Source organism: Mycteria americana, chromosome 1 (assembly GCF_035582795.1).
Source record: "Mycteria americana isolate JAX WOST 10 ecotype Jacksonville Zoo and Gardens chromosome 1, USCA_MyAme_1.0, whole genome shotgun sequence".
Taxonomy (NCBI): Eukaryota; Metazoa; Chordata; class Aves; order Ciconiiformes; family Ciconiidae; genus Mycteria; species Mycteria americana.
In genome coordinates this window covers 101,042,525-101,069,028 of record NC_134365.1, presented here as the reverse complement: position 1 = coordinate 101,069,028, position 26,504 = coordinate 101,042,525, and the positions used below count along the sequence as shown (strand labels likewise).

General features: G+C 42.1%; 1 protein-coding gene across 1 annotated transcript; it reads right to left on the bottom strand.

Annotated features, from left to right (window-relative positions):
* Positions 1-810: 810 nt before the first annotated feature.
* On the bottom strand, positions 811-24,907 carry PLCXD2 (phosphatidylinositol specific phospholipase C X domain containing 2). The gene is made up of 4 exons (XM_075515117.1): positions 24,685-24,907; positions 10,723-11,183; positions 9,274-9,515; positions 811-6,532 (listed from the first exon to the last, which is right to left on the bottom strand). Exons 1-4 carry the CDS (start codon positions 24,824-24,826, stop codon positions 6,370-6,372), a joined length of 1,008 nt encoding a protein of 335 aa, XP_075371232.1. The 5' UTR covers positions 24,827-24,907; the 3' UTR covers positions 811-6,369.
* Positions 24,908-26,504: the final 1,597 nt, after the last annotated feature.

Sequence of the window (26,504 nt, the reverse complement as noted above, 5' to 3'; positions counted from 1 at the left end):
ATTTCAGAAACTACTGAAACCATTGGCTAGCTATGTACGTGAGTCACTGTTAATCTAGTCTGGCTTGTAAACACCTACCTCAAGGTCTGAGACTACAGGTAGGGACTGCAGTGATTAGGCTCTGAACTCCCAGCTCTACCTTCAGGATTTAAAAAAAAAAAAAAAAAAATCTACAAACACAGCACCCATCAGTTACCAGTGTCTGAAAACACGAGGGAACTGGGGTCATCCATTCTCCCTTTCTCCCCACTCTGGTACTCCCACATTCTCAAGACAGGCAAGCTGAAAGTAACCCAAAAGAAGGGTCTCCCTGATCTTGCTGGGTTACAAGCATCTGACATTAGCCCAGGCTCTGGGAATCATTATCAATATTTTGTTTCCTGATCAAGTGTTACCATGGAGCTTCATCACCTGTATTACAGCTGTAGAGGCTGCACAAAAATTGTACTTGCCTTTCAAGATACAACTGGATCCATGCATTAGCATGCTTTTATCCCAGTGTGTTCAGGTAGAGATGCAACTATGTATGCATGCAAGTGCAAGCATACAGAGTTTTCTAATCACTTTGCACTACTACTTCCACAGAGTAGTTCTCAGCACATCCTAAAAATAAGGATGTTGTCCAGGGTCTGACTACCCAGGGGATACAAGTGCAGCAAGATGTGGCACCTCAAAAAACAACCTTCAATGACAGCATTCTGCACCAGAAAAGTAACTGAGCTCAACTGATGTTAATTGACTCAAAATGTAATTATCATGTATCAAAACAGTCAACAGTACAGAACACGCCATAAAGATGATTAACTCAAGTTGTACTTTTATTTTCAGGATTAAAAACCCCAATGACAGACGCAGAGTAAAACAGAAAGAAACAGATGTCAACCCAAGTTTATCTGCAGTTCAAATGAGGCATCCTGGTTTCACAAAACTGAATTGGACGGATGGGTAAAGCACAAACTGCCAAGAGAAAGAAAAGAAACTGCACAAAATATAAATTGAGAATAGGAAACTCCTCTTCACCTGGCTCCCTCTGCCACCTTCCACAGTATAAATAGCACAAAAAAATTCCAACTGCAAAATACATTTGACATTGAGCAAAATCAAAGAACCATCAAAATTATTTTTTATATAGGATGTACTGATCAATACTTCTTGCAGAATTAGGAATACATTGCAGTTCAATTTATGTGAGATACAGACAAAGTTATCACAGGTCTAACAAAGGGAAAGAGAAGTACTGTTTCAATGAACAACACAATACATAAATATTCAGGAATATAAAATATAATTAGATTCAGCAAACAGTTCTAAAGCTGACATTCCGATTCCAGTCCCTACAATTAAGTTAGTTTGTTTACTTGATAAGACTTGTAGAGAAATAAATATGCTTACAGAAGTACACACATTTCTTCAACAAGACAGATGTATTGAATTGGTGGAACTGATTTTTTTTAATACAAAATAGAGACTGATTTAGCAACCTAAACCAAACAGCTAACAAGATTATCATTGGAAGGTGTGACTAAGTAAATCACTATACTCTTACCACAGTTAGCCCAACATACATGTCCTTAGCATAAAATTTATTCACTCTTCAGCATATGCTCTGGCTCTTCTACCCGTCTGTTGAGTCAAAAACCAAAGCTGTAATACAAATTTGTCAGACAGAGAAGCAAAAACATCTTCTTCACTGCTGAAGGGACTACATCTTGACCCAATTTGAATTTTGAATGAAGTCTTGGGTCAGTTCTATTCTTCACGTTAGACAATTTCTCTGTGCTTAAACAACCACCAAAAATTTGCCTGAAGTTGTCCCAAACAGTGGTCCTCTGACCGAAGAATTTACTTATGGGTAGCAATATGCTCAAGTCTAGATGAAAGTCTTACTAAAACTGCATATGGACTCTGTGTTAAATATTGTATATTCAAGTAAACCTCAAGTCACACATGCTCTGTCAGACTTCCATGGGTAACCCAATTTTAAATCAAAACGGCATGTCCTCTATCTCTATCTATCTACAGAGTCTCTATCTCTATAGATCCTCTATCTATAGAAGTCCTAAACCCTGGTCTGCTAGATGATACAACAATGAACTCTGATACCCGAGACAGGTATGCAAGGAAAATATTTCCAAAGGCTTAGCCAGATGAGAAGAATAGATAAGCATCTTGGCAGATGCCTTACTTCTGTTTGAGCCAACATCCCTGCTCTAAAGTGCTTCTTCACCTTTACAGCCCAGGTGCTTTCTAAACTCCAACATACTAACTCAGTACCAACGCAGCAAGAAAACAGCATGTGTCAGGAGCAAAGACACCATTTTCCCATTATTCCTTTCTTCTCCAGAGTCTGTTTAGCAGACCAGCAGCCTTTTTGCAATCGCACTTCTGCTCTGAAGACTCCCAGTCTGACATCTCTCTGACCACAGCACCCTTAAAACTTGCCTTGCCAGCACTGTCTCCAGTGGGATCTTCTCCATCACAGCAAAGCACATGCAAGCTGGTATCCCTTCAGTTCTTTAGATAAAATTGGACAGCAGGAATCTGTCTTTTGTTCTAAGAAAAAAAAAAAATCAACATACGACTCCCAGCTCCACAGTTAAATATATTTAGTACAGTAGTTCCCAAATAAGGAGCCGAGTGATTGACAGCCCGCAAAATCTAGTAGTAACTCCTCTTTGTTTTCACCTACAAGCACACAGTAAGATGCTAAAAACTCATATATGCTTCCTAACAACCTTCTCTGCTGCTCCCCATCAAGGATACATACAGAGGTCTCCTGTGCCTCAGGCATGCCCTTGAATCGGGCATGGCAGCGATCAGTGCCAGGAGAACAGGCATACCACCAGTGTGCTTGGCATTCAGTGACTGCACATTAGGAAGAGTAACAGTCATAACACAACATATAAGTAACCTGAATCTGTAATAACAAACCATACAAGTAATTATTCAAGAATATGCAATTCAAATATTTTGCCTCAAGCAGCTACTAGTTTCCTGGCTTTTCCTCTCCCAGCACCTACAGAATGGTCAAGTCCTCAGAATAATTCTTCTGGGGAAGTTTTCCACCTGAACTGTTTAAAAGTGAACGCTACTGCTTGGGGAAGACAGAAGCAACACAATCACTGTATTCAACAGGTGCAGGTTTACATCAACAGCAAGGAACCCCCAGCCTTTTCCTGCATTCATGCCAATCTTTATTTTCCTCAAGCTCATATGTACATGACCTTGCAGGCTGTTAGCTGCTCCATACTCTACTCAGCTGCAGCTCACTTAGAGGCTAGACTCTCAGCAAGTTCCTCAGTACGAGCTGCGGCCACTGTCGCTCACCTGCCAGACCTGCTCCACTGTGCTGCCTGAAACCTGGCTAAACGCTGCCACACCTTCAACGTGGGCACTGGATGCAAACTACTGCCCTACTTCCTTAATCCTCCCTTCCTGCCCAGCTCACTTTTATTTTTATAATGCTGGAAAATAGAGTCTGCAGCCCAAAGTCCAAGTCCAGATGAGCTCTGTTTTGCAAAGCGTGAGGCAATCTGGATATGCTGTGGTGCTGTGTCAGAGAGATAAGCCTATTATATGGGTAGCTTTGTTATGGGCTATAATGTGTAACAGAAGAAAGGTAGTTCATATAGCTTAGGATGGTTTAGGACTACCCTAAAACCAATTCTAGACATCAGCATTCACGTTGCCCAGCGTATCCACAGGAGAGATCTGTTGTAGGCAATTGCATCTGCCAATTGCCCAACTCACTATTGAGACTGTCAGGTTCCTCACATAGAGGCATAACACCAAGAACTGCTCTGAAATGACACACGGGTCTCTTCAGACAGGTTAAACTTACAGAAATGTTTTTCCTCCCCCCCCCCCCCCCCCTTCATTAATCCTAAAGCTATTTTCCATTTCTTCTCCCTCTGCTAACACTCTTAACACCTAGCATGCCTTTGTCCTCTTTCAAGAGGCAAGAGCTAACAGCAAATATATTAGAAAAAACTTCTGAATTTGTACTTAAAAATATCTAACCAAGCCCTGAGTTACAACCATCACATCTCTATGCAAATGAATACAACAGAAGGACTAACAACACAGTCATTACTGTGCACACACAATATAAATATTGGTTAAGCCAAATAAGTCTCTTTTGAGGTAGATATATACAGTACAAAATATGTTGAGTCAAATTCAAACATCATACGCACTTCACATCGCCTTGTCCTCCAGCTCTGCAGGAAACCTTGCAAACGTATTATTTCTGCCTCATCAGCATTCAAACCAAGTTTTTCCAAGTTCTGAGCTCTAAGACAATTTGCAGCTAAAAGACCACTGAAGCCAAACCCATACATTTAACAGTATCACGGAGTTTCAGCTGGGGCCATGAGAAAAGTAGGTTAACACAAAATTCAGCTAAGGAAAATCCAGGTATTTTAAATAACTTTACAAACAAAATAGTGCTGTTCAAAACAGATTCCAACAGTTTCCTCAACAAGAAAAAAATACCAAAAATAATAAAAACTTTCTGTGGCATTTTCAAAGGAAGTTTTAAACTAGAAATTTGAGCTTTAGTTCCTAAAGACTGGTTTTCATGACTTGCCCCCATCACTGAAACACAAGAGGAAAGGAAAAAGAGCTTGAGAGACAGACACCCCCCCCACCCCACCCCCAGCTCCCTTAGAAAAAGGGTTCAGTTAAAAAAATTCAAGGAACTCTAATGAAAACCATGCAACAAACAGATAAATCAGATTACAGTCTGCTCAGAACTCGGCCAAGGTTCACATGGAAGGTTTGTAAACCTTTAGATAAACTTGTCCTGAGGTCAGAGTTTGTGACAAGCAAAGAGGTTTTGGATTTTTCTGGGCTGTCAGACCATGATGGCAGACACATGCTACAATAAAATAAATAATAAATCTGGAGATTCACTTTTCATTTGAATGAAATATCTATAAAGATGATCCATTCTATTATAAATAGCTTAGAAATTAATACAAATTCATAATCACTGAATAACTACTGCACCAACAGTTGCCTTAGGAAGATGATTGGGCAGAGAAGTATCTGCTAATCAGTCACCTTTTTTTAACCAAAGATAAATCAGACTGTAGGACTGCTATCAGCTAGTCAATTAAGTACTGATAAGTACCAACATGTGACTGCATTGGCTCAAGCACTCATGGTCACATTTTGTTGTGAATCAACACAAAAATGAGTATGACTACAGAAAGAAGCAGCACCGACGCCGGCCTGTGCTTGTGTGACTATTGCTTACTTTGTCACAAGAGGGTGCAGGCTGGGGAAATTTCTCCCCCATAGCTGTGGCTCTCTGATGACAAGCACAACTTTTGGGTCTGATTTCAGAATTCACTGTCACATTGTAAGTCAGATTCAGTATTTGGGTTTTGAGCAGTCCCCGTCAGCTCCAGTTCTCCAAACAAACTCCCACTTAGCCCACCTCCTTCCAGAGAAAGGCCATCTTGTTTAGAGACTTTCCCCCAAGAAAACTTGATGGATGGAAAAAAACAAGTGACCAGCAAGCGAAAGAGAAAGGTTGCGCTGTGGTTTCTCAAATGCCTCAACAGGAATTCAGACCTGTGAGTTATAATCCTCATAATTTGAAGACTGAAATATTCTCCAAATTAATGCCAAAAGAAACACACTTAAACATGGTTGCAATAAATATATTAAAGTATTAAAGTAAAATAAAGAGGTCCAGAAAAAGAGTTTGGAGTCTAAAAGAGGCAGAGCATGCCAAGCCTTTGCCTCTCAGGCCCTAAGGACAGTTTGGATACTCAACACAGTGTAACAGCTTCCCCCTGAACAACAGCAATATTGTTTCTTCAAGTAAGTCAGAGGTAGTGTCTAAAACAGCGTAATGAATACAGCAGCAGCCTCCAGCTGAGCCCAGCTACGCCTGAGGTGGCCCAAGAACAATACCGTCTCAGCCGGCCTGGTCACACTGCTGCTAAGGGATCAGCAGCAATCCTTGGTTTGAGCCCTGATGTTGAGAAATACGCAGGATGCACATACAAGGGGACGGTGAGCCCAGTCACCAGGGAGACGTGCACCACAGTCGGGTACATCTGCTCCGGAGGCCAGCCTCTTGTTGGCAGGCAGACACCGCGCCGGACTGCAGCAGATGTGTGCATAACTTAGTCAAACACGTAGCCACAGACACAGCAGCACTCAGACAGCACTTTCTGTTCCACTCAGATCCACACATCACTGGGAGAAGAGACCCGCCTGTATGTGATGTTTAACCACATTTCCTCTAGAAAACTTTTTTAAATAAACAGAGATTACAATAGGTTTCACTTAATAAATAAAACATTTAGCATAGTTCAAAGATGTCCACTGAGGAGCACAAGTGAGATGCAGCAATCAGGATTTAGTTGCAGATTCATCCTCTTCTAAAAGGAGGTCGTTTAATGCAATAACTGTAGCAGCAAAGTCAACCAGCTCTACAAAGTCTGATGTAATTATGTTAACACCCATAACACCTGGCTTCTGTGCTTTCACCCAATTCAAAATCATGGGCAGGTTCCTAAAGAAATTGAAATAAAGAAAATTAAACACTTTATAAGAGACTATTCTTTATACACACTCTACTTATTTCAAACAGAACATACTGTTTACAAATTATGTTATTATCTCCCATTTGTGATCAGGTCCTGACTGCCACCCAAAATGCAACTGGAGAAGAGTGCTTAACATAGCATGCAGTCATTAGCTATCAAATAGAAATATTGGTCAGCCATCAGTCCAAACTACCACGTGTACAAAGTAACATTTGTGAACTCTATATTCACTGTGGAGACTGTGCTTCAGGATTTACTGCTGCACTACAATTTCCTCCATCCTGGTTTGTTTTTACCCAAGTAAAAGTTGAACCAAAAGCTTAATTTCACAGCAGACTTCAGTGTAGCACAAAGCAAGGCTATATCTGGCCCAAGATGTTCCCCTGCCCACCTCTGCCTTAGGGTGGGCAGGAAAGAAGTTGTTGGGGGCAGCACACTATTTCTACAAAACTCCTTTCAGCCTTCAGACCCACCCAGAGCAACAGGATCAGGGAAACCCAGAATCAAGCCTTCAGCTCTACAGGCATTGAACATCCCCCCATACATCACTAACCAGAGAAAGGTGAGATGTGTCAGGAATTAAGTTAAATGGAGTTAGAAATTCTACCGTGGGGAGAAATTTCAAGTCATTTCTTGGACTGAGTCCAAGTCAGGAGTCTGTACAAGCTTTTTTGCACTCTAACATGCAAACACCAGGGTTGCCAGCACAGTTAGAGACAAATGACTAAATGTATTAGAATTATTTAAATTAGTGCCATAATATGCATACAAAATTATACAAGAAGATGGTAGGCAAGTAAATTAGCTAACAGGATGGGGAAGGAAAAAAAAAAAATCCTAAAAACGCCCCACAGCTCTTGTTCCAGAAAAAAATCTTGTCAAGAATGAAGAGAAGAGAGAATTTGAGTGAAGGCGTAATTACTGCCCCTGTCAAGGGACACACCAGACTCTAGCCAGCTAAGTGTGAATGTTGCACATTTCTCCTTTAGCAAGAGCTCAAGAACACTTAAATATTCATATTCTGGGCAAAATTTCCATATGAGAAGGCAGACATCTACACAGAATTGCAAAGACAGATTTACACATACAAATCAGCTAGCATGTGTAAATGTATATGAGCCATCATGCTTTAGCAAACAGTGGCATCTATTTTAAATTTCACAGTTTACTTTCAAACAAGTGGTAACCATGGGGCTGAGGGAACAGGATGGAGCAAAGGCAAGCTTCCAGCCTACCAGTGGCTTACAGCCCAGATCTGTGCCACGAGCCACTTGAAACAAAACTGCTTGCCCATTCCATGAAATTAGATGATCCTTTACTAGTTCAAAAATAGAAATTCAGTACAATCTTTCTTTTAATCACGAGGCAACAGTACATTTAATATATAGTACGCACACATAAGTTACATCCGTGCTTTCTGTTAAGTATCCCCACCAAGCATATATAGATTTGTGCAACTTGTGCCAGCAAACGCCAGTCTTAAAGCTCCTGAGCACCATCTAGTGTCTAACGCTGACTGCACAGATGTGGGCAAAGCGCAACACAGTGGAGACCTGAATACATTGTGGCAAACGTCATTTGGATTTAATTATCTTTTGCTAGATTAATGTCTGTAAACAGGAAGGAGACCGAAAACTTCATGATTTATACCTCACCTGGAATTTCCTTACTTCCATCAACAACTTTTGTGACTGCAAAAGCACAACACTTGCTATTTTTAGAAAGGATTTTTAAGAAAATAAGTTATATTGACTTTGGCTTCAAAATAACAATCCTGTAATTACTTCTAATGTGACCAATGTTTCTCCCAAAGGGAACATGAACTGGCTGCCGAAGATGTGTGTTTATCTTGCTGCTTAATATTAAGTTCAGTTGCTGATCAAATTAGACCAGTTGTGACCACCTATACAAGTGTAACTTAGAACTTAATATCATTATGACAAGATAAACTGTTAGTGACATCAAAACAGGCAACATTAAACAGTGAGCCAGGAGACCAGATCCCACCGGGACTGTTACATTTCTGGGAATTTTTAGCAAACAGGCTACAAGGTGATAATGACAAAGTCACATGGAACCTATCCTGGTCATCCTGTTAACACTATTAAAAATCGCTGGCACTCTACACTACTCAAAGCAAAACCCTCTTCTGATGATCTTACTCATGGGCAAATTAATCATACAACAGTCAGTGGTATAAGAAAAGTCAAATTGTTAATCTAATTTTTGGTAAAAAAACCCAAGATAAAATACAGCCCCAGGCCATACATCTTTGGCCATTACTGAAATTACCGAGACAGATCTGTACAGGCAAATGGAAGACTGAGCCCACAAATAGGCAATTTTCCTCTGTGGCACAAGCTTTTTCCCCATAAATTCAAGTTCAGCCAATTTGGGATGAATTATTGGTTTGAAACAACAGGTCCAGCCCATGTTTTATGAAATCACATCACATTCAGAAAGAGCTCCAATTACCAGAAAACACAGTTATAGTTGCATATACACCCTGTTACTTTATTATTTTCAATAATTCTTTATTTTTAATGACTGCAAATGTCTCTCATGAGCAATAGTAATGAAGCAAAACTGCATGCTTTCATCAAGTCTTACTTCTAAGCAAAGATTTCCTAGTTTCTTGCTTACTCAGTGCCTCTTTCAACATGAAATGTGGTAAGTAAAGAATTGACAAATCAAGACAAGTCCTTACCTATGAACAAGCGTGTTCTTCAGACCACGAATTAGATGCCGTGCAATAGTTTTCACTCGAGGTGTGAGAATTGCTTGAGAAACATGAAAAGTCCCATAACGACTTCGTTCCTCAAGAGTGGTCTCTAGGAACTGTAACAGTTTGTGCACGTTGGTTGTATTAGCCCATGGTGCTGGCATTTTATTCCCTGGCCACAGGAAGGGGTATTCCCGATACAAAGGGTAGTGGTAGAATATGAGAACCTAACAGAAGACAGAAAAAGGAGAGGAAATAAACAAAAATTCACAACTATGTTATTTATATTTAAACAGGATGTTGCATTAGATTATGCTTATACAGTACTGCTGCAGCTAGCATAGCAGTGAAAAGAGGACCAAGCAAAAAGAAGCTGCTCCTGAGTCATAAGTGTCAATAAATTTGTTACACTATTGCCAACAAAGGAGATGGAGATCATTTTGGTTAGCTATAAGGACAGGATTGCTTCAGGCTTTAAGGGTCATCAGTTTAAAATGAAAAAGTTGCCAGGAATATATTGAAATGTCATTCAAAGAATTCAGCTTAAAAGCATTTCAAAGCACTGTCGGAGAATATTACATCTGTACTTGAAGTTAGGAATTTTAGTCTTGCCATCTTCTGCTTAACTCCTATTAAGTGGCTAAAGCGTACCAGGCTGACTGGCATAACAGCATTCCACTTGCACTTACTGCATGAGATGCCAAAGTCAGTCTTGCTGTCAGCAAAATCTTCTCTAAATCAAAAGTCAGTATTTTATGCCTTGTAGGGTGGTTCTCTATAACAGGATAGCACAAAGATGCAACACTTTTTATTAACACCCAAACTTACAAATGATTCATTCTGGACCCTAGCATTGACAGCATCAGTTCAGAGGAATTCCTCAAAGCCTCAAGTATTTTACAGTTTAAGCATTACGTGCCATTGCTGAAACCCTATTCTCTGTTTGTATGTATGCACAGGAGCAGTTACCACAGAGAAGAGGCATTTAATCTTACCACTGTAGATTTGGATGACTGCAAAGGAGCGAAGAAATTCTGTACCATACCTTAGTCATGTTAAAGCTTATATGCTTCACACTGGCCAAGAAGACAACAGTTTGTCAAATCCTCACCAACACAAGTCAGCATAACATGCTCTTCCAGAAGAGAAAACCATTTGTAAGGAGCACAAGGCCCCAAGGATACTATCATTTAACCATTTAACAAACATGCCTGGCAGCAGGACACAGTCTAGCCACACCACGGATTGAGCAGCTACACAGCTGCACATAAATGGAGGGAAACATGCACACTACATAAAGAGGTCCCTAGCAGGCTTTAAAAGGACTGTCAGCAGCATCCTTTGTCCAATACCCCTCAGTGGGAACCACACCCAGCTTCTCTGTTTAAATCTTAACCTTTTGGGTTTGAAAAACATTACACAGCCTTTCCCTACCTGGTGTTTCTTCTCCCACATGTACTGTAATGTCACATATTCTACACATTCAACGGAACAAAGTTTGGATCCAAATGCTGAGTGGATTCTGTTGATCAAGAAGTAATGATGGCTGTCATCCATGGCGTAGAAGTGATTGAAATCCAAGAAGATTACTTCCTTGGGGTGCTGCTCAAGAAAGGTGTTAATCTCCTTCAGCCCATCCCATACTTTGATGCCAAACAAGCCGTGTATGAAGTAAATCTCTTGTCCTATTTCCCCAGGTTTGGAAGATACACGAAGATCAAAGTAGCGGATCCCACCTTCCAACTGCTCTTTGAAAGTCAGATTTTGAGTCACTGACCATTTCTTCATGATCTTTTTAACCAAAGAAATTCTGGCCAAACGTTTGATGGCTGTGGCTTGGTCTGGTCCCACAGGAGATTGCTCATCAACCCAGTAGCTGAAGGAATCATGTGACCCTAGAAACAAAAGCCAAGAATATTTAATTTTAGAAAACTGACGCCCCCAAAACACATATACTCATGCGTCCTGTAAACTGAAAAAAGTCCTACATGCATGGCAGGGTAGCAGAAGAGTTTTGCTCAAGTGTGAGTCTTTCAGACTATCCTTTACACCTTAATTTTCCCTGACTGTACAAAAAGAGCTATGCTTAAGGTTCTCAGCTTGAACTGTTTTCTTGTGTGAGCTCCCAATTTCAATACACTCTGAAAATCTTGACCATAAGACAAACATCAGTGGTAAACGGAAGCTTCCTTCTAACCTTCCTTCACTTACAAACTATCAATTTACCTCCAAATCTTTCCCAGAGCCTGGTACATCACTGATTTCAGATGAGACTCCAGCTTCACTGAAAACCTGAGGCTTTATTTTCATTCTACCTGGTAAATCCAATCATGACCCAATACACCAAAGTTCTTAGAACAGATATCTTTCTGCATGTGGACAGAGGGATCTGTACATGCATGTGCCTTACCAGCACATCACACTTTAGCCCCAAGACGGTAAATAAATTATTAGTAGTTTGAACAGTGGGCAAAGACTGGCTGAACTTATAGGTGGAACAACTGAGTACACCACCAGCTACTACGTGGTTAGATACCAAGCTCATGTTAAACAAATGCATGAACGTGTCTTTTACCTGGCAGTGCCTTTGAGTGACCACAGGTACAGTGAATGTAAAATTCACCAAAAAAGACAACCAACAATCAAAATCGCTGGTCCCTGCCAAAATAATGCATATGCGACAAAGCTCCTGTAACACAACCTGTACCTTGGCAGAGAAACTGCGCCTCCAGTAAAAAATTTGTGCTTACTAGAATGGAAATGAAACTGAGAAATAACAAAACTCCTTCTAAATAACAACTTCAGAGTCAATGAAATATCCCTAGCTTAGCCAAGTCAATAACAGAACAAAGAGTAATAGGGCAGTGTATCTCAGTGTACACTGTACCAGAGCAGCATAAAGCAAAGATAGGCAGAAGCTGATCTACCACAGACTAAGGTTTATCAGGGATTTCTAACCATTTACACCAGGCACCAGCATTCTGACCAAGAAGCTGCAACCGCTCCAGGCACAACTTCCCTGTGAAGCCCCAGCCAGGAAAAACACTACAGGAGCTCTAACAGCCCTGCTTCCCTTTTTTCTTCAGGACAGCAGATGAGAGGTTCCCCATTGAGCCAAACCCCACCGGCTTCCTGCACACCCACTTTGCTGAAGTACAGGGGCAGCATCTTCACCCCAGTCACCACAAGCAGCTCCTTTGCCAGCTGCCTCCAGGATACACTGACCCTGCACCATGCTGCCGGCATCTGCATTTTCCCTTCCTGTACCTCCCAGGGTTCTTGTTCCTGCTTCTGGGACTATACTTTTCTAGAATTTCCTCCTCTACCTCAGTCTGCAACTGTTAAAAAAATTCCTAGTTTGTAATTTCCAATTTTAAGACATTTGAAGCATCCACAGCCTCCTTTACCCAAACCTTTTATTTGTGTACCAGTGCTCACTTGAACACTGATGCATTTCCTGTGATGCAAGGTCAGAGCTATAAACAAGATTATGATCTCAACTGGATTATCTTGTCAGGATTTTTTAATCCAGATGCAGGTACAGACTGTGCACAAACCAAACATCAGTTCACAACAACCTTAAATGCACTCTTCCTCTATGAATTTCAACTAGTTCAAAAGTACTGGAAGGGAACCGTGAAGGTTAGTTTTCAGGCTTTACAAACACTAAAAACTAATTCTGATCAACTCTTCATGGATTCTTCACAGTGTTTGTAAAAACATGCCTCTTACATGGCTTTCCATTCAGTCTTCTAGAAACAACTGACAAGTAACAAAAAAGCTGTTTTTAAAAGATGCCAGCTTAAGAAGCTATTTAGTAGCTATCACAGTAAACTACATCAAAAAGTAGCAGTCAGTTTTGGAATTACACCTAGATTTTTTCCCCACCTCCAAATGTGTAATCCCAAACAAAATACAGGATCAAACATCTAGCAAAGACATTTCAGAAGAAGCCATATAAGGCCTAGCTCATATTGCAAGCTGCAACTCACCAATGTTTGCATTTCATACACCTCCCCATACAGCAGAATGAGCCTTTCAAGCATCTACAATAGTTGGAAAGGAGACTTCAATTGCAAGGGGCTTGTCTTCTCCTTCTGAATGAGTCACTTTGCACAAAGAAGTCATGGTGGATTTTGTTTGTCTTTTCGGTGTTGGGTTGTTTTTTTTTTTTTTTAAGTTCTCAACTCTATCCATTTTAATTTCTTCCTCTATTTAGGTCATTGTAGAAAATTGTTTAACATGCTAGAGTAAGGCCATAAGAAACATTTTCTTTCCATTTTAACTAAGACTGTGCAGCAGCCTCTACAGAGCTGTCTACAGAAGTCACTTGCACCATTATGCTCCCTCAGACAGCATCACTGGTAAATCTGACTTACAAAGGAATGACAACTTTATCCGGCATCAAGTATATTGTTGTCAACTCACAGTTGTCTAAGCAAATCTGAGCAGAGAAACAGCTTGTTTTCCTAAGTCTGATCACATACTTTACAGCTACAAAAGCCTTTCCTTTGCAGATTGCCACATACAAGGCACATTTAAGGATACAAAGAGCAAATTTCTCCTTGTACTATCACAAACCAAGTTCTATTTTTAGCTCCAGAAAGCAAGAAAGAAAACAAGCCACAGGCACATTGCAACTTTTTCAACATGCAGTTTAAGAACTGTTCTCCTTAACAGGGCAGCTACTTGAGAAACTGAACTATGTGACATGCTTCTATAGTTAGAGAAGATCCTTAAAACTCCTGCCCTGTGACTCTGCTTAAAAACTTAGGAAACTGGACTTCTCATTCAGTCAACATGTATACCTAGATATAACAAAGTAGAACATGAGCTGGAGCATCTAAAAACAAGCTCTCCTTTTCACATTTGGTAGAAGACCACCTCCTAAGGACAGGGGGGCACCATCAATACTGAGGCTGGAAAGACAGCAGAAGTTCAATTAGATTTTCAGTGGTCATTCACAGAAGGCCAGCCATCAACTGTGAGAAGTATCTAGGCCAAACCTGGACCCAGAACATTTTTAATCCAGTAAGAGAGAAAAGCAAACTGAAAACCTGAAACAACAGCACTGTAAACTTGTTGGGCTGAGAGGTAAGAGCTAGGTGAGGATCCACGTCATCCACCAGGCCCTTCTTTAAGATCACTGTGTTATGTTACCAGCTCAGCCACTCGCTATTAGTATAGCTTAGCTGTGATGTTAAGCTACGTGCTAAGCTGATTGCATCATGATGTCAAAATAATCCCTGCTCTCCTTCACTCTACCCCTAAACTCCATGAAAGGCCTAGCCATTCTGTAGCCATGGCATGAGCCAGGCTAGCTGCTGATGCAGCACGATTGCTCTTCAAAAAGCAATCCAAACCAAAACCAATCCAAACCCATACAGTTTCAAAGACAAAAGCCTACACCAGAAGAATGGAGCAGCTCAGTGTTAGAGCTGCTAATCACATTGTCAATTAAGGTCTAACACAAAGATGTGTGAAGATGCTCAGATGCTGCAACATTGTGCAGTAACAGCAATGGAACTGGCAGTTGCTGAACAGAGCAAGAATCACAAAACTCTGATAATGACATACACAGAAAAGTGCTTTCCATGCGTAAGAAATCCTTTACAGACTCTGTTCCCCCCCACCCCAAATGGTGTGCATCTCTCCAAATTATACTGACCACTTTCTCAGGAAAGTTAAAAAACCTCAAGAGGTCTCGTCAGCAAAACATTTCAGATGACACCTGACATCTTAAAAATAACTAACACCCTGTATTGATTCAATAAATCCATTCCTTAAACTCGTTGATTGTGAACAAAGCAACTAACAAACCTAGGTATTTATAACTTCCATCTTACAGACTGAGAAATCAAAAGGCACAGAAAAGTCAAGAAACTTAGTCTTTGTTGTCCTTTAGGCAAACAGAGGCCAGAACCCCAGTCTGAACTGCCTCAATGGCATGTTCTTGCACATGCAGCACACTTGAGTCACTGTACCCAAGAACAGATTAGCATTCAGATTGCAAACCTTACTGAGCTGCTCCAGTGACATGGCATCAACCTTATGCTCAGCCCTTCCGGAAACCAAGCTAGGCACAGGAAATAAAACAAAGAGATGATGATCTGCCAATTGTTTCCAATAGGCCAAAGAAGCATGAAGCAGCAAGCATTACATTTAATCATGAATGTCTGCACATTCAAAGAAAAAAAAATTAGGGGACTGCTAATCAGCTGGCAGCTCTCACAGAGTAACAGACAATGGCTGCTCTATTTTGGTTTCATTTCTTTCATCTGACAAAGATTGGAAGCTTCAAGGAAAGCAGTCACATCCCATCAGATGCACAGATATTTAACTATCAAAGGCTATGATATGGTTAGAATAGTATTAAAGAGGTATCATCCAGATGCCAGATTGTTAAAAAGATGGATAGTCCTCTTAATTTTATCCCAGCAAGTGCAACTGTGGATTAATTTTTATTCGTATCTTTAAACCCCTTTTTATTCTCCTTACATTAATTTCTCAAGTTAATTGTATGTTAAATAGATCACTCCTCAATTCAATTTGTATGTTAAATAGGTTGCATTTCACTGTTCAGGATTACTTTTTTTGTTGAAGCCTTTGTGCTAATAGTTAGAAAGCAGCCTTTTATCATCACATCTGCAGCAAAGTCTAACTTTCCAGTGTGTCTATTTGTCATGCTACTTAGTCACAGATAGTCAAATTAACCCATGGTGCAGCTCAAACAAATGACACTAATCAACAGAATGTTATTAAGCCTTGAATTTCAACAATTACTAGCTATATCGCTTTGTATTATCTTTTGTTTCCACATCAGTACTTTCTCCATATACAGTTGCAGCACAGGGATAGAATCAGCATCATCTCACCAATCCCGGTATCCTTTCACAAGCTTGTAATTTTACCTTCAAGGGTTGTTAAAAATATGAATACCTGGCATGCAAAGCTCAGAGATCTTCCAACATAGAACATACTTGTGCACTGCCAATTACTTGAAAAGATGACAAGAACTCCTGTTTTTTCAAATACAAACATGCCTACAGTTATATCGCTAGTCTCCTTCGTTGCGAGGCTGCAGACTAGTCAGGAGCAGCAGTTAAAGACACTTTCTGCATCTGTCTACCAAGAAACAAGAATCAAAGCAGAAAGGCAGGAAAGCACACTGTCAGTAAGTTTAACTAGATCAGACTAATTTGTTTTGATCTTCACATTAATGGAATATTAACAGGATGAAAAAAATGCAAGAAAACCTCTTCCGTTAAACATTTGTAAGAAGCAAGGTCAACATACTGTACCAACACACTAAAAGCATTAAAGGGTCATTTATGGACAAAGAATCACCCTAGCTGTAGTGACGCCAAACTTCTTAGAGCAAGCTTTGCTCGCTACACAAAGTACATTCCCCATATATTACAAAACACCACACATGACATAGCATAACAAGCATTACACAGCCAAGATACCTAGAAGGACAGTAATCAAGTTCCAAAAACACAGGATGCAAGTGCTAGCAAGTTAAAGCTCTCCCACAAATGTTCTTCTAAACCAAGTGTCCTCTGTGTGCCACAACTGAGGGAAAAATGGGATAAACAAAAGTGCCTCACAAAGCCCAGAAGTCCTCAGGATTTGGGTCATTAACAATCCAGATTTTCTAATCAAAAGATTAACATCTTAAAAGCTCTTCACTATATGAAAAGCAAATCAAATAGATCGTATTAACTTGCCAAGCAAAAGGGGGACAAGCAGGAATAACAAACATCCTATTGATAATTAATTATCTAAAACTATTGAGATGAGTATTTATATTTTAATAGAATCCTAAAAGAATCCCTTAGGTATTCTTAACACAGTCTCATTAGGGAGGACAAAGCCTAGTACAGACCAAATCCTCTTAGGAAAACTTCCTCTCCCTATCAAAGAATTACCCTGATTTCCCCCCGCACTGCCCCTTTTTCACGTTGGGAGGTGGAGTGTGGAGGAATAAAAGGGGTAACAAAGAGAAAGGGAGAAAGGCACTGCTTAAAACTGTCTCGGACACAATATCACATGGTAGTTTGCTTTTCTTTCCAGCCAGGAGAAATCCATTTGGTACTGGTTGGAGTTATTGCCATTAGGTTTTTCTTGTAATTTAGCAATGCCTTCCCATTTATCAGCAACCTCAGCTGTCTGCAGTGGGAAAGCAGAAAGTGTCAGTACTTCTCTACCATTTCAAAGCCTGAATAGATCCACCTGTTCCAAAAAGAAGAAAAATTCTGTTTAGAGTCCTATATTCTTCCTTTGTGACCACTCAGAAATGTGTGGACCAAGGGCTCATTCTCTTCTGAGAAGGCTCTAGGGAAATTTTTACTTGATTTCATTACATAGTACTTTTTGCTCTTTTTACATCTCTTCTGGAAGAGCAGGCAAACGGGAACTTTCACACAACACTGAAGGAGAGCAACAAGCATTTATATCAACATTATGATTGTTTTTCTCTGTTTGAAGTAAAACTTAAGCATGTTCTGCACTCATTTACCAGGCAGTGAAGTCACTCTCTAGGGCACACAGATTTTAATAAAAAAAGGAAGAAAGTTTTTCCTGATGAAAGAATGAGGATCTTCATACACTGTCTTAAGAAAACTTTGTGGCATTTCCAGAACAAGTCAGTTTTGGCTAAACAGATGACAGTGGTCCTTTAAAAAGGAGAAACCCTTAGATCTGAGGCTGGCTTTTCAGTGGAACTCCTGCACAGACCTAGTACTGTTATTTCACTATCTCCCACACCAGTTCCTCACATAGGGATATATAAAGGAAATACTTTGTTACTTGGGAATAGTGGAACAACTTCCATTAGATGTTCTCATCAGTATAGCAGTGGAGATAGTTTAATAGCCCCTCTCTAACAAGAGTTGAGGTTTGCTGCTACAATGAAGTAGATGACCAAGGTAATAAAATAACTTTTTGTGAAAGGAAAAGTTCATCCTGGAAATTCTGCATTTAAAAACCATAGAACCATTTAGGTTGGAAAAGACCTTTAAGATCATTCAGTCCAACCATAAACCTAACACCGCCAAGTCCACCACATCAAATTCAACACCACCACACTTACACAGATGTTTTCTTCTAATGGTTACCACCTCATTGATTGGTAGATGCCAATTAAATTGTAATGGAAAATAAAGCTTGGTGAATCAGAACATTAACCTTATATATTTGCTCCCTTTGAGCTTTAACCCAACAAATGGCCAGTTTAGCTGATTAAATAATCCTTTTAATTAGGACTCCAAAGGAGTACTGTTTGGAAGGAAGATGCAGTCTCAAGCTCACCACTGCTTCTCCCCCCAGGAGCCACATCCATAGCGCACACCAGCCCATGAACAAAAACAAAAAACCCACAGCATTATCAAGTTCAGCAGCTCACCTCAGGGTCATGCAGGCAAAGAGAAAAAAGGCAAGTCTAATAAGATCCTAGTGGCCAGTTCTTAACTGGACAGGGCTGCTCCTTCTTTTAAGAACCATTTCAGTTCTGCTTGGCCAACTAAAAGGTAAGCAGCCCATAGGGCTTTTGGTGAGCAGTTGCAGTCAGGGCAGCAGAGCTGGCCAGAGCCGGTGGGTGGGGAGATGAGCAGAAGATGCTCAGGGCCCCATCAGCTCCAGGCGTTCCCCGCATGCCTGACATGAGCACAGCAAGCACCCAGCAGTCACCCACAGCAGCTTGTCATCACAGGAAACACACCCCTCCACACTCACTATCCCCCCTTTAGGCTTAACTATGGGCTTGGGTGGTAGGGCTGCTCCTCATTAAGACTGCCTGCTAGCTGTATTTGTAAAGCTCTGTTTTCTAGGGCTGATCATTTTGTAGGACTTTGATAATTTAGATCAAAACCATTAGGTTTCTGCCTCAGGCTTTTGGGGTGATCTTCTTGAAGGGCAGAAACAGTGGCATGTTGTAGTACCAAAAGTTTCAGCTACAGTCATACCAACACCACCATGAACAAACTATGGAAAGTTAATTAAAAAGGTGTGTGTGTTGTAGGGGGGAATCGAGCAGCTTGACAAGTGCTGTAGTTTGGAGCAGAAGACCAACATTTACTATTTTAGAAGGCCAGGGACACGTCTCTCCTCAGAGATCAGTGAAAAACAAAGATATTACAACAACTATTTCAGCTCTCCAATATAGTCTTATTTTACCCATTTCAGCCAAGATTATTTTCTGTTAAAAAATGCTTCTGGAACTATAAAACTCAGCTCTTCCATCAGTTTTAGCTACATACAACCCAGCATCCCATGGGCAGCTCTCCACCCGTTGTCCAGCCTGATGCAGGCAGGAACGGCACCATGTCACAACTGCTCTGCATTGCTTAGAAATAGATCCTGGCCATCCTTCCACATAGCTTCAGAGGACAAGCTAATACTTAAGATGATGACAGAAAAGGCTCTGTGCAGTACCAGAAGCTGTGACTGAAGAGCTGCCCTACTTCTCCCCACGGATGCAGGCCGCCCTGCTCACAAGCTCCACACCAGCAGGACACCCTGCCTAGCATTACATACAGCTCTAGGCATACCAGTATCTGAAAAATTAACTTTTGGTGGCAAAAAACTTCTTCAGCATTTCAAATCACACTCAGATGTACAAAATTCGACCTACAACAGACACATTTATATTTCAAGACTAAAAAACCCTTACAATCTAGGACATGAACATTGGTGTTAAATGACTTTTTTTAATATCACATTTCAAAGCACTGAACTAAAACATTTTATTTTCCAAATTTTTGCTTTTTCAGCTCTTCTCTAGAGACTCAATTCAAACTGAACTTAATTCAGATTCAAATTCATTTGCTCCCAACTAAGCTTCTTTCTTTCCTCAATAGCAGGTTCACTAAAGCTATGTGAAAGAAAATCTCATCCTCATGTTTTCTAAATATGGCCATGCTACCTCCTCCTCTTCTTCCCTGCCTACATCTGCAGCACTGTGACGCACCAGGTTAACCACCATGCTCCCTCAGGACAGCTGCATGCTCCAGCACCCATCCTGGGGTTTGTCCAAGCACAAGAACAGTTGTTCTGGAAAGCTTTTCTGGCAGGAACCACCTCTCAAGAAAATCCCCCCAAACCATTATCATCAACACAGAAAAGCTTTCCATCAGGTTAGCTTGCCAAATGCACTCATTCACACTTGTAGGACCAAACAAGCACCGATGGAGGGAAATGGGAGTCCTGGTCCTTTTTTTAGGTGATGGGAGACCACAGGAATGCAGGAGGGAAGGCAGGGGACAGAAGAGGCATTTGACTAGCTTACTTGCATTATGAAGTGGCACCCATAACTCCTGCTCCCGTGCTCCTGCAAGAAGGAGCTTGCATACTCTCCCAGGATCCAGTGGATCCTTACCTAAGTAATCATAAATTTCCTCTAGAAGATAAGGAAAGAAAATCAGCACTGGGGAAACACTCACAGCTATCCTGACCAAAATGGGCGACCAATCCAGGAATACAGTTTGATCCAAACCAGCAAGAATGCCTACCAGTTATGTCACAGCTCTTAGTTATTCAAAGATGGAATAACCCAGACAGGATTAAGTAAATGCATTATTACCAAGACCTAAAGTAATACAGAACTGCCTGCTCTTCTGCTCATCACATTCATCCCGCACCTTGGAGGCTGGACTAATAAAACGCTCTATAAGTACACACTGATAGCTGGCAGTTAACATCTGCTAGATTGCTTTGCTGTTTCAAGATAACTGGCACAAGCTTAGCATGATCTCACAAAGTGGATCTAATTTAATCAGCTGTTCTAATACAAGTATTCATGTAAAGGCTCGATGAAACTGGAAAGTGGTGCTGTGTCTTCAGTAGCAGGGAGACTTCTCAGACTCTAGCACCTACTTAATTGTAATACTGCAAAAATTACTTAGGCAAATAGTCAAAATGAAACAGTACAAATTGGACATATCATGGTGCTATGAATTGTCAGCATGCAAGTACAAACAAGAAACAGGTTAGGCTTCTCCAGCAAATTCCTTAAATAGCCTATTTACTTCAAAAGCAGACCAGTGACAGCACTGCAGCTTTTTCTCATGTTCCATTTCTTGGGGGGGGGGACGGGGGGGGACGGAGACGGACACGGGACATGACCAACAGATGCAGATTAAGAGACAACCAAGGAAAGTAGTAAGTGTCATAGTTGTACAAGATTCCATAAAATTGTTTAAAGTAAACCAGCTTGAGATTAAACACATACTATAATATACAATACATTACCCTGCCAAGGGTCATGCTCACAATCAAAATGTTTAAGAGTTCATTTTTAAACCCACATTCAAAGAGGATTAGTCTGGAGTATAATTAACAGAAAACCCTCTAGAGTGTCACACAAGGTCACCACTTGTTGAAGGTGGTTAATTTTGTTGACTATATTGTATGCATGCAAGTTGACAACATTTTAGTTACTTGATATTTCACAGTTTCTTATTGCAAAAGATTCCTTCTCTCATGACATTGCACAGGAAACCTCATCACTTCTCCTTGGATGATACTATACTGGTTTAGAATTTAGAGTTTTTCCAATAGAAACAACAGAAAAGCCTGAACTCTGGAACTGATTGCACCCAAGCCTTGGAGGATGACTCTGAATTTTTCAGTCTCTCCTCTGTTTTGAGGACAGAGTTAAATCAGCATGTAAACACCAAACTAGTATATCTCATGAAACACCCATCTTAAACATTATTTGTAACCAGTTGGTTCTAAAGATTGAGCAAATAATGACTTTCTCTGTCCTCAGGTAGCATGCTTCACACCACATTTAATAGCTCAGGGAATCACAGAATAGTGTATGTTAAAAAGGACCCCCAGAGGTCACAGCTACTTTTTTTAAAGCCAGTGAAAACAAGCATCTCTAAAAGCACAACTGTTTGCAACAGGTAAAGAAGCAGAACTCTATACAGCCATCCTTAGGTTCATACAAGAAGGTTAAGACTTTCCCACTTACAATACCATACGACGAATTAAATCTAAGCGTTTTCTTTCCTGTGCATACTATCAATTCTTTAACTTTAAATAGCCCCATCATGCCAACATTTTCTCCCTTTAAAAAAAAAAGAAAAGTAGAATCTTTTATTCTTCAAATGCTGCATTTCTTCAAAGTCCAACTAGGTAAAAAATCAAAACCAAACAACAGTTTCAGATTTTGAGTGGTGACTTTATTTAAGGTTTCAACTGCTCCAGCACCTTCACTGGAGTTACATCTCTGCTCCTACGTACAAAGAGTGACTGGGAGGGAAGGAGGGAGAAAAAAAAAAATCCAAAAAATAGTTGAGTCCATCATTCCAGCGGTGAAAACAAATGCATCCAGAGATGGACAAAAACAGGCCACACCTGTCACATGCACACACAGGTATTAAGCACAGACAAAAATGCTTCTCATTTGAGCTGAAGCCTACCTTTCATCTCCCTTTTGAAGACAGCATTGGCCTTCATTGCTATTCAGCACCTGTAAACAGATGCCTCAACTGCAACTGGTTTTGTACAATCCTTTCCTTGTACACTGCTAGTAACATCACCTTGGCTCCCAAAAAGATTGCTTTGTCAAGCACCACACCAACAATTCACTTCAGCAAAAGAATCATTGGACTAAAATAAAAAAATAAAATCCCCAAAACATCTACCCAAAAAGTCGTTTCCCTGCTCACAGGTTGCATGAGGTACATGCAGGAAAGGGGTGGGAAAATACACCAGCTTTGACCACAAATAAACATACACTGCAAGCATTTTCAAAAAAACACTACTCATTTTAAAAGCACCATGGTATTACTGAAACAACTCATTTTCTTGGTTCTTCTGCTACAAACATCATGCAACCAGTATTGTAAGTGACTGACAGTGGCAATGCACCTAATGCAATCTACATCATAACATCCTGCAAAGTTTCACAGCCCTTAAGTTGCTACAGCAACAAAAAGTTGATTTATTACTGTTCACTAAAACAGAGAATGTTTTCTTTGCCAGAAGTTTCAAAATCTGCAGCTGCTTGAATTGTATAGGAACATTGAACTGCCTTTCTGTCCTCCTTCCCTGTTCAAGTGAACAGGGTTACACAAAATGTCTTTGCTACTGTCGGGGGGGGGGGGAACGACACAAAACGGACAGATGGACACGGACGACAGCAGGAAGGGTGTTACTTTTGATTAAAACAGGGCATTAAGACATTTGAGCTGTTCTACTTCAGATAATACAGCAGTGAGTGCTGTGGTACCCCAGAGGAGGTGCATAGCCCCTTCTCTACGTGCTTCAAACGCCCTTTGGCTATCTCTGCTGGCACAAAAGAAGAAGTTGCTCTGTTTCTAGGGAAGTGTCTCCACATGTCCTCTATATAACACATACCCAGAGGGTTTTGACAAGCTAAGACACTACCATGAAAATCAAACCTGCACCACTAATGACCAAAGTCTAACATCCAGTACCAGAATGGGCTGCTACAGTAGCTGCCCCTAAAATCTTCCCTATTGACATCTACAAGCAATACTAGGTTACTTTTTGCTATTTACAGACAGAAATTCAGCCTCATTCTTAAGTAACTTTAGGGTCATCTGTTGTCTTCCTCATTTGTCAGTTTATCTATCTGTAAGCCAGAAGCAATGACACTTATCCTTGCCAATTTATTAAACTAGAAGCTCTGTGCAGGAGCTAGTTAGTTAAAGTTCAGCTGGAAAGGGAGAAAATTGTATAAGTACAGTATTTTAGCGTCTTCAGTGTAACATCATACATTGGGATATTTCAGAACCATGCTGTACTCTTTTTCCTATGACAAGCCATACACAGGTTCTGACATAAAAGACATTTCCATCTGATGAACCTCCAGTTGTTAGGGTCAACATAAGCAAACTTTTCTCCCTATCTGCTTTTAGCCTTGCTTAAACAACGTGAGAAACCTTAAAGAGCACCTCCAGAGGTCAGAGCTACCTTTTTTAAAGCCAATGAAAACAAGCAGGTCAACAGGTTAGAGACTCACAGCTGTATGTACAGAAGATTAAGCCCTCCTTCCTGTCCTGCGAGGGACGGGGTTCATGTCAGCCCTTATTCACAGCCAGGTGCTCAGGCCCAACCGGGCTCTGACGCCTCAAGACAGACTTTCCACACGTTTGCTACAGTTCAAGCGAACACCCAACCTCCGGCTCCCAAGCCGGGGCAAACACTTCGGGGCCCAGCCTACGGGGACAGCACCGGACAAAACAGGACCTGGCCCAAACACCTGAAAGCGCTTTATTAAGGAGGGACACGACGCCGCCGAAAGGCGTCTCCCCTCAGCACCAGGCCCCGCCACCCCAGCGGCCGCAGGCCCTGCCGGCAGGGAGAGACCCCGGCAGCTCCGGCAACCAAACAACCCCTCCCCTCCCCACCCCGCCGCCCTACCCGGGATGGCTAGATTGGAGAGCGGGTAGGAGCGCAGCGCCGCCGGCAGCGAGCCCATCCAGTCCGCGTTGCTCTCCGCCATGGCCCCCGCGGCCCGCCGCCGCCGCCGCCGGCCGCCCTCCCTCCCGGCCGGCGGCCTCATCCCCGGCCTGGGGAGCCGGGCCGGGCCGGGCCGGGCCGCAGCGGCGAGGGGCGGCAGGGTCGGAGCCGGCAGCGGCTGCCCGCCCCCCTTATGTAACAGGTGCGGCGCGGCCAGGCGCGGCGCCGTCACAGCGGCCCGGCGGTCAGCCATTGGCTGCCCACTGTTCGCCCCGCCCCCGGCCCCGCCCCGCCGGCGGGAGGGCAGCTGCGCGGCGGCTGCGCGGCTCGGCCGCTCTCCCGCGGCGGCCCCGGCGTCGGTGCGGTTCCTCGGGCTGCGCGGCCCGGGAAATAGCGATGCGTACCGCTCTCCTGGAAGGAGGGCCTGCAAATGCTCCTGCAGCCGCGGGTTGGCAACATCCGGCTCTCCTCTCGGGAGAAGGGTTTGCAGGTGCGGAGCCGGCAGAGCGAGGAGGCCGCGCAGGAAAAAAGAAGCGGACCTTTACTTTTCCCGTCAATAACCTGCTGTCCTGGTTTCGGCTGCCATAGAGTTAGTTTTCTTCCTAGTAGCTGGTGCAGTGCTGTGTTTTGGATTTAGCAAGAGAATAATGTGATAACACCCTGATGGTTTAGCTGTTGCTGAGCAGTGCTTACACTAAGTCAAGGACCTACAGCTTCTCATCCTGCCCTGCCAGCGAGGAGGCTGGGGGTGCACGAGAAGCTGGGAGGGGGCACAGCCGGGACAGCTGACCCCAACTGGCCAAAGGGCTATTCCATCCCATATGAGGGCATGCTGAACAAAAAACTGGGGAGTTGGCTGGGGGGCAGGGCCACCGCTCGGGAACTGGCTGGGCATTGGTCAGCAGGTGGTGAGCAATTGCATTGTGCATCACTTGTTTTGTATATTCTTTTATCATTATTTTCCCTTCCTTTTCTGACCTATTAAATTGTCTTTATCTCAACCCACGAGTTTTATCTTTTTTCCAATTCTCTCGCCTATCCCACTGGGGGGGGGTGAGCAAACGGCTGTGTGGTGTTTAGCTGCCTGCCGGGTTAAACCACGACACCAGCTTTGCATACACATTCCAATGTTTTGAGCTATCATACGGAATTGTAAGTAAAGCACAACGAACTTTGCATTTCAGGCTTCCTCTGTACTACCCAATCAGGCACATACATTTTGACACCTGCAGATGCACGTCCTGGTGTCATTGCATGGGTCTGTCTGTGAGGGAAAAGGTAAAACCACCTCTCTGTGACCCTGTCGTGGGAAGTACTTGTCACAGTACATCTGCAACAACTGAAGTAACCATCACCATCGTTTTTCTTCTCTTTCTGTACCACCTGACCGATGAAACCGGCATAGTGTCTGACCAGGTCAGAGAAGGAGGAGAGTAACAGTGCGATATGGGACTAGAGACATGTCAGCCAAGGGCCTAAATGTCCTCTTGCCAGAGGCAGCACCACATAGGGCTTCTTTGAATTTCGGGGTCACCTGAAATTCAAAGTCCTTTGAGCCAGCTGGTTCTCCCTTTGCTCTTGATGGCACCAGCTGTGAAGCTTTGCACATAGCCATGACTTTCTACTACCGCACTGCGTGGTGATACGCTGTTGGGGACGAGCTCACCTGTGCAGCGTGCACGTGCGGGCACTCACACACGCACACGCGGCTACCCCACGTATACCAGGAAACGGCTGTGAGCCTGGATTCTGATATTCACTCTACTGTAGCACCAGAGAAG

What these genes read in the sequence shown, in the direction of transcription:
- PLCXD2 (XM_075515117.1), bottom strand. Translation starts at nt 24,826, where the DNA reads ATGAGGCCGCCGGCCGGGAGGGAGGGCGGCCGGCGGCGGCGGCGGCGG. An exon ending in TGTGGGAGAAGAAACACCAG is followed by an intron (nt 9,516 to 10,722) that starts GTAGGGAAAGGC and finishes GTCTTCTGTTAG; the next exon opens with GTTCTCATATTCTACCACTA. An exon ending in AAGAACACGCTTGTTCATAG is followed by an intron (nt 6,533 to 9,273) that starts GTAAGGACTTGT and finishes CAATTTCTTTAG; the next exon opens with GAACCTGCCCATGATTTTGA.